General features: G+C 34.6%; 1 protein-coding gene across 1 annotated transcript; it reads right to left on the bottom strand.

The window, feature by feature from the left end:
* Positions 1-6,826: 6,826 nt before the first annotated feature.
* On the bottom strand, positions 6,827-12,089 carry LOC148942612 (cuticle protein 7-like). Its single transcript, XM_089102045.1, has 2 exons — positions 11,955-12,089; positions 6,827-7,278 (listed from the first exon to the last, which is right to left on the bottom strand). Exons 1-2 carry the CDS (start codon positions 11,964-11,966, stop codon positions 6,889-6,891), a joined length of 402 nt encoding a protein of 133 aa, XP_088958171.1. The 5' UTR covers positions 11,967-12,089; the 3' UTR covers positions 6,827-6,888.
* Positions 12,090-12,433: the final 344 nt, after the last annotated feature.

The raw sequence follows: 12,433 nt of genomic DNA, 5'->3' as shown, positions 1-12,433 counted from the left end.
GAGAAGATAAAAAAGAATTAAGCTAAAAAACAAATGGCTAGGCAAGTACAGAACTATAGACTTCTGTTTTTCTCTTTTTATTTCTATAGACCATATAAAGCACATGCTGTCACCCAAGGTCAGCAAAAACTTGCTGTGTGTTTTCATGTTCTTCAGATTCTTTAGGAAAGCGGGTAAACTTTACAAGCTGAATTTAAGCATTTAATATAGTACGTTTTCAATAGTAGGACCAATCATTTTGATCTTAGTACCGACATTTGTTTGGTCTTGAAAATCATCTGGAAACCAGCTAAAGGCTACTAAAAAAACCTTATATATATATATATATATATATATATATATATATATATATATATATATATATATATATATATATATATATATATATATATATATATATATATATATATATATATATATATATATATATATATATATATATATATATATATATATTTATATATGTCTCTGTGTGTATATATAGAGAGAGAAAGAGAAAAAAGAAATTCTTGCTGCCTGCTTGTTACTTGACGACTTTACTCGTAATCACATTGGACCAAGCTGTAAAAGGAGTAGGTTTCTGAAATCTTCTTAGCCTTAATATTGCATACTGAAAATTCTCATACCTATATATTTGAAGTGTAAACTTTACAGGCTGGCTGCTACAGTGCTTTTTTTTTTTTTACAAAACTAGGGTTAACGAGAATACAATATTACAGACACTTTATAAAAAAAAAACACCCACTCAAGATACAGATGGCATTAGTAAATCAGCGATTACGCCAAGATTTGATTGTTTTTAGTGTTTTTTTTGTGGAGGGGGCGGGGGAGGAGGGTGGTAACAAATATATGTCCAATGGTAATTATATGACGAAAAGTGAAACTTGGTGGGTATTCCACTCTATTCCCCTTTACCTCACTGTGGCTATACAATTGTGAAACACGGAGGGAATAAAATACATAAGGTTGGCATACATGCAGAGAGGAAGGAAGGAGATAGGTAATAATTTTATTGTGCACAGACAGATGTCAATAGAGTTAGTTGATAAAAATTCTTCCAATAAGTCAACATTTTTTGTCGTGATTTCTTAAACATTTACACTTAATATTATTTTGTTGTTTGCGCTATTATTATCAAGTTTAGTTTTTTCGTATTTTAGGAGATGATCGTCAACACTTTATAAAAGAATCGATTTGATATTTAAAAAGAAAAATGACACAAAAAGACGGAAATAATTTTAATAAAAGCAGAAAAAATTACTTCATATATTGCTTCCTAGGAAGAACTGCTTCATATATTGATAGAACAACAAACATGTACTTGAATTAGGGTCTATTATCCACATATAACAGCTATTATCCGACACAATGATCATTCAAAAGATTATGATAGAACAGGAATTTTACCGGGGGCGCGGGTCAATGTCATCATTAGAGGGGGGAAGAGTGGATTTCCCTTCTTTAAGATGGAAATGAAAAAAAATTTGCGAAGACATGAAGATCGGCGAATCATAATGGAAAACGCTGAATGAATCGGAACTAGTAAGGCCCTTTTGTAGTATCAGATACCATTCTCTGTTTGCACATATCAAAGAATCGATTGAAACTTTTGAAGTAGCTTATATTAGAAATGAAACAGCAACCGAAACAATTTATTAGGGCTGGATTTTAAAAAATACATACATATAGGCCTATTTTGAACCACAAAAACCATTTTTTTTCCACTAAAGTTGAATAAGTGAAATATTTAGGACCTCTCTGTACTAGCAAATGGCACCAAGTATCAGAAAACAAGGCCGTATCCAGGGGGTTATTTCCAGGATTGAACTTCCCCCCCCTCCAAAAAAAAATATGTGAGACTCACAAAAAAGTAACAAAACAGTAACAAAATACATTTAAGCCAATTTTTGATGCATTTTCTAAAGTTTTTGAGGCCCCCTCCATAAGAAATAGCCCACTTCAAACAAAAATCCTGGATACGCGTTTGATCAGAGTTATCTGTTTTTCCCGTTCGAAATTTCTCGTAAAATTACAAGGGATTAAATGACAAAGAGCTATGTCACAACAAAAATATTAGATTTATTCGAAATATCACAAAGTTTTGTCTCTTCTAGATTTCTGGTTTTTCAATGGCAAGTAATTCTCTCTTGGCTCACACATAATTGCCCCCATATCGCAGCACAGACATATTTCGTTCTTTATTAAAAGAACGACTAAAAGAAACTGATGCTCTGTAAATAAATTTATAATCTGTCTGTCACGCATGAGTTGAGGCGAGGAGATGTAACTGCTTATCCAGGGGATGGAGAGCTGTTTATCATTACTTGTGGAAACCAAATATTTTCTTCTGAGAATATATCCAGAGGTTAAATACTTTTCAAAGTGGTACTGGACCCCCCTCTCTACTCCCCTAGTTTCCCCAATATTGTCACAATTTGTGCCTTCTCCTCTGATCAAAAAATCTATTTTGTACAACTGTGTCCAGGGGCTAACGTCTGGAGTGCTTATCCTCCCTCCTCCAGCCAAAATCCTAAGTTTTTCCAAATTTCTGGGAAATTCCTGTTCAAGTGTCCAATGGAGTTCATTTTTTATTAATATTACCCCTCCCCCGAACAAATTTGTGTGTACGTGCTTTACCATATCGTACACCACGTTTCAACTAACCGAATTTAATATATTCTTCTCCATTTCATGTTTCAGGTTTATAGTGATTAATTGTGTTAACCGTAAGCCATTAACACTTTTTCTTCTAAGTATGTAACCTTCTTCTAATAAATCTTCTATGTAATCTAATCCTTATACCTCAGTTGGCCTCCTGACTCAGTTGACTTTCAATTTTCCTGACATTTATTAGCGTTTCCAATTAATTTATTATGGCTGTTTTTATCAAAGGGATATCCTTGGGAAGTTTTAATAGGTAATATTTGATGGTGCTGGAGAGGTTTTTGCAGTTTTCCCAAAGAGAAATCTAATTCAACATTCACGCTATCCCTTCCATAGTAGTTTGTAAACCATTTTAAAGCTTCTCTAAAGGTACTTTTGGTCTTTTTATAGTCTATTGGGAAGCTATAAATAGGCTACTAAATAAGTTTTACCTGAGCAAAAACTAGAGTCTTCTCTTTGGTACCTAGGTCAGGCCTCTTTGGGTATAAGGTTGGGGAAGTAGCATGTTAATTTTGGTACCCAGGGATTTTGAATAGCAATTGGTAACTAGGTTGCAGCTATTGATGCAACCCCGCTAATGCTCGTACCACTTATGTTCGTTTTGATTTGAATTAACACCGATCATCCAATATTATACGCTGCTTAAGAGCTTGTTTATTGAGAAGGTTCGTAAGTTTATAAACAGTCACATTAGCTTCTCAAAAGATTGCCAAAGAGCCAAAATTGCCCAACAGACTTGAACAAGGATTTTTTTTTCAAGTTGTGTTTTAATGAAAATACCAGAAAACTGTACTTTTTGAAGTCTAAGGCGAGGGCAAATGTTAAACTCCCCTTCCATTTTGCACCCCTGTTTGAAGATTTATATAAACTGGGAAGCTAATTAAAAATTTCAGCACTCGGAAAACGATTTTCTAGACCGGTTTGCTAAAACCTATGGTTTGCAAACTCTAGAACGGTTTGCTAAAACCATGGGGCTGTGGAAATACAAGTCAATAGACATGTGGAAGAAATTAGAAAATATATCTCTGTTAATGTATCACCTCCACATTCCCCCTCCCCGAAGAACCAAAAATACAAAGTCGTAAGAATTAAATATTTATTTTCCCAGAAAGTATCAGTATCTGCTGTACTTTATATTCGGGAATAATCTATTATTTCATCTATTTTACCTGTTTGTTTTCAAGGGGTACAGGAATAAGTAATCTAAAAAAGCAACGACCTGTTACCGAAGGCCCAATTTTAGAGATAATTATTTTTCCCCACACAAAGCCGACATTTTTGCCCTATAGTTTCTTAGAAATTCCCGATACAACATTTTCGGCGTTGCTTTCCATACGACAACTAAACAGTTTAAAAGTTTGACTTTGCCCCTGCTATTTTGAAGTGAAAAATTGTAAGAATCGTCACATTTCTAGTTTCTATTTTGGCTATTACATTTTGCCTATATTTATCTTTTGTAGCCTTAATGTATATAAGAGTACAATTCAGGAAAATCTAAATACTAGCACTTATCTCTTCTTTTTCTGTAAATGAAGAATGACGTATTGCCAAAGATTGTCCTTATCAGCCCACCACCTAGGGCAAATAAAAAATAGTAGGTCGTCGCCAAATGGGGCTGGTGAGGTCGTAAGGGAAAATTTAAGGGAAATTGAAATTTCCTGGGAAAAGGGAGACTTTGAATAGATTGGATAGAGGAGGATCGTGCGTAGCTGTGTTGGCCTTATGGGTTTGGTGCTGCAAAGAGTTTGTTAGTAGTTGTAAAATCAAAAATGAGTAACATTTTTAAAAATGGTTGCAATAATAGTTGATCCAAGTGAGAAATTAGAGTAATAAAAAACTACCCTATCAAGAAAAGAGCTAATGACCCACAGTACCTTCAGGGAGCCAGTGAGTCTTAAGGTTTCCCATCCTTATTTATATCACTATTGGGCATATATGGTGCAAGATTTAAAATTCACAAGGTGTGTGGATTAAAGGGAAGCGTTTTCTGAAGATGATTTGAAATAAATTTTCTAATGAATCTTTCCTCTCACAGTAGGAAAATTCTTAGCTCCTTCCTACCCCTTCCTTCTTTAAAGATTTTATACATTCCGATCAACTAGCACAATCTGGGATTGACAGAAAGATCCAAAGAGTATTTGATACTTATTAGAAAGGGGACTGGCGCTATTGTTGAAAGCAAAAAAAAAATAATAACAAACGCCATCTAGCCTTTTGTGACTTTGCTTGACCCAAAAATGCTTCGTTATGCTTTAAAATGTGGGAGGTAACGAAAGCAGAATTGCGATTCCATTAGGTCTTCCAGCTTAAAGTTAACTAGCCTATAAGACCTTCCCAAGCTAATCTAGGCCTCCTTTTTGCAGATTAAAGTTTGTTTTTAAACGGTTCTTGAAAATAAAAAGTGCTGATTAATCATCCCTTGTCGAGAAATTTTAGCTTTAGTCCCATTGCATTGGAGATTAATAATGTATAATATCCAATTAAGTGAGAATTTTTTCTTTTTAATGAAACCACCAGACACCGCACTGTAAGTTGAGTAAGTAGTTTTTAATTCCTATATTCCCATATTAAATTGTACCAACTCTTATAAATGTCCAGTTTTCTTTGAGAATGATCTGAATAGTAAAAGTGTTTCGAACACTACAACAATTCTATTGCATTATATTGTATCCTGATGGAAGTCGTAATAAAAGATTTAAGAGAAATTGACACTTCTTAGGAGGGTGTAAAGATGGTGGGTTTGATCAGATTGGGATGGAGGAGGAGCGTGCGTAGCTTTGTTAGCCGGAAGTGGCTTGGTGCTACAGTGAGTTGTTAATAGTAGTAGCAGTATTAGTAGTAGCATTGCATTAAGAAGTAATGACTGGTAAGGAAATGTCGACCCTGTATTATGTTGAATAGTATTGAAGAGGCTTCAGATTTTCCCCTATTAATTTCCATCTCCCAGTAAATTAATACGCATGGGAGAAAGACTTAATACGCATAAATGATGAAATTAAGGAGAGAATTTCTCACGAGGATGTCCCTCCCGATTGTAAATTACTTCTGTTGCCTATCAATGGTGTTCATTTTCTTTTCCCGGATGTACATATTAGCAAAAAACCTATTAAAGTGATCCGTGTTCCAAAGTATGTCCAATAGAAATTTTGAAGGTTGAGGAAAATTTCTACTTTCTATGCTGATGTCATACACGGAACCGCTATTAAAGTAAGCCTGACTTCAAGAAGTAATTTCGATAAGGAGATCCGTATTATTTAACATAAAGGGAAGAAAACAGTTTCAGAGGTAACCGGATCGCGAAAATCGTTCCAGTTAATCCACAATGTCGGACACACGGTGTTAAACATCCCAAATATTTTCCCAAATAGTAAAGGTTTCATGTTTTTAATTTTACTTTGGTTACTCTATCTTTTGTTTTTCCTTCCCTTTTCTCCCATTGATGATCGTGTAGAAAGCCAGGAAAGAGCTTATTCAAATATAGTTTGTTTTGATCTATTATTGATCTAGTGCTTGTTTTCTGACTAGCATAAATTCTAGTTTAATTTATTTTGCTACTTGTGACAAAAGTAATATAAGAGTTAGCTAAGATATCGGATCGCCATCTAGTGCCAGTTTGGCACTAAAGTTTTAATTTTCAGTTGCATTAAGAAAACTGTATCTTTATTCAATAAAAGGCTAAAAACATTCAGATATTAACACAACATTTTTTTTCTTACGTAAACTAGAAAGGCAAGGTGTGAATGTTAGGTTTCAACACCGCAACGGTCTTATTACTTTTTTGTTTCACCTTCAACGTTATTTTGTCAAAATGGTAACAAAATAACGTACAACAACGCCTAAGAAAACTAATGTCCCGGTAAGGCTAAAGTTTGTTCTTCATTGCTTACGTTGAGCCTTTTTTAAAAATAAAAGAAGGAGACACATCATTGCTAGCAATGCAAAAATGACGTTCCTTTTTCTCCAAGATAGGGGGCTGAAACCCTCCAGCTTAGGGGACAAGTGATTCCAATGGTGCACTTCCCGTTTCTATCCACCGTCCTTTCAGAGGTATTTTAAGCTCTATGTCAAAATTCTCGAAAGCTTGTTTTCGCAATGAATTTTTACTATTCAGTTCTTGAGAACCTAAATGTACCATTCTATAAAGTTTCCGAACAAATATCAATAAATCTTAGAAATTTAATTATCAAAAAATATAATAATAGCAAAGTACTAAGTATCACAGGATTAGTATTTTGGTGGGTAGTTTTGCTTAGCAGGATATGGGGCTGCACCAGCCTGGTAGCCACTTGGCTTGTATTCAGGGTATTTGGCTACCCCTTCGTATTGCACATCTGAAACAAATCCAGTATAATCATCAGCCTTGTAAGTTACAATCTGTGTGCGACCATCTGGGAGCAAAACTTTGTACTGCCCGGAAGTGATCTTACCATCACTACTCTCTTGCTGAGCAAAGTTGTTATAGCTGTAATCATCTTGTACTGCATAGTTAAAGTTATAGGGCATACCTGGTTCATAGGCAGGTTGTTTGTATCCACCTCCTTGAGCGGGGTAGGCAGGTTTTGCTGGGTAGTCTTGGCTAAATGCAACAGCGCAAAGAACTGAAATGATGAAAACCTGAAAGAGATGAACCATAGTTGATAATCCTGTTATTGCTACACAAGATGCTAATAACCTGCTTATTAGTACCATTGAAATAGCAGTGCTAAATCCAGTGAAATCAAATAAACAAATTGAAAAAAAAAAAAACTATTCACGATAAAGAAATAAATATATAGACAGCATATACCACCGGAATTCGACGCAGAACATTTGCTAAGCATAACTGAGCATATACCTGTGACCAATTACCTGTGCCAAGAGTCTTTGACCAATTTAACTAATAGAAAAAAGACGTTAAAAAAGTTATCATAGCTTTGAAGCTTTAATCAAAGAAACTTCAGAAACTAGTCGAAACCCTTACTCGTAAACCATCCAGCGTGCTGGTTGATCCAATGCACTAGGACACAGTTTCAAAGCATTTTATTGGCATGACATGTCATAACATAACTTTCAAAGCATTTTATTGTTTTGACAACAAGTAGGTTGCTTCAATTAACCCAAAGAGAGGGGGGGGGGACTATTCTAAACGATACTTGTCTTGATTTTGGCTTAATATTATTCGGCTTTACTTGCATTTGTATAAATACAGCACCCCCTTGCTTGGGGCACAGTTTTATTTTGTGTAGTTTTACTTACAATTTTCAGAATCTGGAAAAAAAATATCTTAGCCACGGATCTTTTGGGAAGAAAAAACATTATCAAAATGTATATCCTACTACCACCTTCCACTCCCCAGATCATATATTCCCCGCTAGGACACAGTGGCTGCTATTAATAGTACTTGTATCCCGCTAATAGTTGTCGGAAAAGTTTCAGAAGATGATGTACTTATGAGAACATGAAGATAAGTATAGTAATTTAAATAGTATACTAGCAATAGCGATGATACTAAAAACTACATCAATGTAATCATTCAAATTATAATAATTTCAAATTTGTTTTTAGGTCCTTATATTTGGAGGTTATCTTAGAACTTCTCATTTGCGTGCATCCATTCAACCGTGTTTTAGGATTTTGCTTCCAATATATTCAATTGACTCTCATTTATTAAGACAAAACAGTTTAAATTGAAATAGTGGAAACAATACAATGATCATTTTCCAATGAAAAGGACAAAAAAGAGTGACTCTAACCGAGAAATTATGAACCCAGTATTTAAGAAGGGGATATATTCACTGCCAATTCTCTCGATACCGATCAAGGGGATCAAGGAAACAGCCACGGGTGAGATGGGGCTAAGGCGGCTATATCGACATGAAAAAGAGAGATGATCTCCTATAATTCCGTGGTAAAGACATGCTTTAATTTCGTTGGTTTCGGTCTGTGGAAGCTCCACCATTTCGACACCTAGTTGGCTTCCCCGTATTGCTGTTTGAAATTCTGAGCTAGTAAAAAGATAAAAAAGTTAAGGTCAACGTGGTTGGCTCTTTTGTTGAGCAAAAAGTTTTTGTGCTACAAGATTTTTAAAGCAGCCATTGTGCAGTCTCTGTGCGTAGATAGATTTTACTTCTAGGGAATTAGCTACAAATTTAGTTTTTGTCTATTCAAAGAGTATATTTTAATAGGATTTTAAAACAATCCTCCCTTCAATTTTTCTCATAGACATACCAATCCACCCCGTCCTCCAGTATTTCAAAAGCTATTTTACGATTTTTTTCTCAATTTTTAATGCAAGCAACCATTTTCCAGGTAATTAAATTTTAACTTCTTTGAGTTAAACGGTTGAGTCGAATCAACAACAACTGATTAGTAACAGCAATTTTGTAGGAATTTGCTTAACAGTATCAGTTACCAGGTGGAATAGAGCAAGATTTTTACTTTGTTTGCTTATGTTCTTGAGAATGGAGATATCGTTTATCCGCTTGAGTATGGCTTTGAGTCTTTTATGATAATTTTTTTCTCATTTTCAAATATTCTTGCAGCTGTTATTTTAAATAAGCACAAAAACTTTTAATTTGAGCCCTTTTCAGACTATAACCGCTACTTTGATACGATCATCATAGGAAAAAACTAACAAACAAATGAAAAGACACGCATCCGTCATGGGAATACAATGGGGGACGGGGGGAAGCAATGAGGGACATGGAAAATCAGTAATAATCAAGCTATTAGTAAATTTTTGTTGACACGCGAGACAGTACTTAAACGAGTTAAATTTACTTAATAAAGAAGTAAATTTCTAAATAGAACTTTTTATGTATAAACATATAATTTATAAACATTTGAAAGCCTATTAGCATAAGTCTAAACTTAAAATAATAAACAAATGAAGAATTAATAAAAGAACCGAGATAAGTAAATAACGCAACACCCCTCCCTCTAGAAGAAATGGTAAGTTGATAATAGAATGCTAAGAAATCTTATTGGTAAGTCCCTCCAAAAGAATGAAATGGTTGTTCCTGTGTGACGATACCACTCCAGTGAATTTGGGCAAACGTATCTGAACTTAAGAATCTTGAGTTGTGTTTTCAGGCACCGGGTTTGAAGCGTGTTTTGAGCGAGTTCAGCAAAAATCGTTTTCAGATTCTCCCTGTCGTACCCAGCAAAAATTAAAAGTGTTTTCATCTTACGGGTTCCAAGCGTGTTGGACACGGGATCCTCAAAATTGTAACACTCTCGGAAAAGACATTCGCCCGTGTTGAACATGGCACTCAAAAAGAGAATCTGCTCAACCCGTGGCAAACTCCGTTTTGGATGTGGGTGGCCTGAAAACAGGGCTTTGAAAGAATTTACTGCACGATTGCTCAACATGTCTACCGTGTCATTGTCCAAAGAGTCCATGAGAATTTCATTCAAAGAATATACTGGAAACCGCTAAATAAGATACGGTAGCACCCCCCCTCCAAAAATTAATTCATGTTTACTTCCCTGATGAGCTTTTATCAGTTAAGTTTAGTTCTTCTTTATTATACCAAAAACGATAGAAATATCCAAAAATACTAACAAGAAGTTCAAGTGTTGACTAGCGCACCTATTAAAAACCATTGTAAGGCTATCTATATCATGAGGAAAAGGATAGTCATGTGTGTAGCTAGGGTGAATGTATCATTCATACAGGAGCAATTGTATAGCTAGGGGGCAAGGGAGGCGGTTGTCTCCGGGTGCAGCTTCTGAGGGAGTCCCAAACTGAGATATTTCTTATAAACCATTTTTTGTTCACTTATATTATGGTAGTTAAGGTTAGGGGGCTACGTGCTGAATACCCTAGCTATACCTCGCCATAGGAATACAAATCCCGCCTAATTAAATCAAAACGATTCAAAATAAAAAATATTTGGTTTAATAGACGTAATATTGACAGCTTTCTTACCAATTTAAGGGTATAAATCTTTGTTTTATATAGCTTCCGAAATACTAAAAATTTGGAAAGAAAATTAAACCAGTCGGATTATGAAAGTATAATTTAAACCGGTTAAGTATTTAAGGTAGGTTTAATATTAGTAAGTTAAATGGAACAAATAAAAGATACACATTTCCAAGGAAGCACAGCTGAATATATGAACCCATAACCTCCACAAGCAAGAAGAGAGTGCAGTAGGTTTGCAAACAAAATAAAAGTTTAAACTACTTAAAGTACCCAAAGCATGAAAAAATTCCCCCACGCCCAAACCCATCTAAAGTCTCTTCATATTGGAAAACTGCGATTTTCTAAGGCGATACGATTTTCTATCAGCAAAACTAGTTGGTTAAATTTGACAACCCTTTTCCACCCTAAAATTCAAACATTAACAATCTCTTGATTCCCAAAGACAGCCACATTTTCATAGGAAAGATATCTTCCTAAACAATTTGGTGCTTTATGTTTTTAGCTTATTTTCTGCTTATTTTTCACCCGCTTTTCCTTTTTAATTTAGCACCCGCGATTACCACAGCATAAATGCATATTCAGATCTTTTTCTTTCAAAATTGAAATCTTTTTTTTTCTAAATTTCTAATATATATTTAGCTGCGTGAGTTTTCACTTAACCAGACCAAACAGTCAGATTTCCATTTCAATGTCCTTGGTACTTCAATAGAAGCGAAGGAAGGGGTGCACTAGGTATCAGTACACGATTGAGGCTATTGAGGATTAAACACTCCTCAATAGCTCCTCAACTCCTCAATACTCCTCAACTCCTCAATAGGAGTAAACACTAGAAAATTCCGAAAAATAACTTAAGAAAATCCTAAAATACTTACTTATTTTATTCATGAAAGTGCTTCACTTTACTTTATCCCCCTTTCCGTAATATACAAAAATATAGCCAAAACTATGCATTTGGCCATGCGTCAACCCGTCTTGTTTCAACCCGTAAATACCGATAAATAGAATCAACGTATAGAATCAACAAAATCAAGAAACCAAAAAAGGTATGGGAAATAAATAATTTTTGCTATATATTTGTACATTAGAGGGGTTTTGGGGTAAAGTAAAGTGAAGCACTTTTAAGAATTATATAAGTACTGTAGGATTTTTTTTAAAACTCTTGCAAGAATTAAAGTGTTTCTTTCTCAATAACCCCAATTTTGCATTGGGCAGTAGGGTAGTGAAGAAACTGCCGCAAAGATGCTATTAAAGGATAACTTTAAGTTGTTTATTTTACTCCTTATTATTTTAAGAAATCAAAAAAGTCAAGGAGCAAACAAAACAGATTATGGATTTTTTCTATGACGGTAGAATATTACAGATAAAACAAAGAAAATATTCTTACCTTTGATATCATGTTTCGATTGTTTCTGTCCAGTTCCTTTACTGTGTGTATATATCTCTCTCTAACCTCGCTAGATATGAACTGACAATAAACTATAAACAGATTTTAGCTTATATATGGATCAGTGGAAATAGCTCGTCAATGTGTTAAACTTTCAATGTCGTACAGATATTCTTTAATGCGGAACACACGAATTATTGAGAAGAAAAAATTGGTTTACGCCCATGAGTTGAAAAATTGTATTTTTTTAAAGGACGAACCCATATATTTGAAGTATTTGATTTAATGTTAAAAAATCAGCGTAATTAGCCATACTTTGATCAGGACAATTTATAGCAATATGTTTATAGTAAGTTCCGATAACCCAGTGAACAAGGCCGTATCAAGGGAGAGGGGGTTACCGGCTTGAACCCTTCTCCAAAATTTTTGTCCTACTTATAATAAAATGTAACAAAAATGCAAATAATCTAATTTTTGAT

Source organism: Artemia sp. Qi Xiang Cuo, chromosome 16, assembly GCF_049724085.1.
Source record: "Artemia sp. Qi Xiang Cuo chromosome 16, ASM4972408v1, whole genome shotgun sequence".
NCBI lineage: Eukaryota > Metazoa > Arthropoda > Branchiopoda > Anostraca > Artemiidae > Artemia > Artemia sp. Qi Xiang Cuo.
Note: the sequence above shows the minus strand (reverse complement) of the source record. Positions and strands in the feature narration are given on the sequence as shown.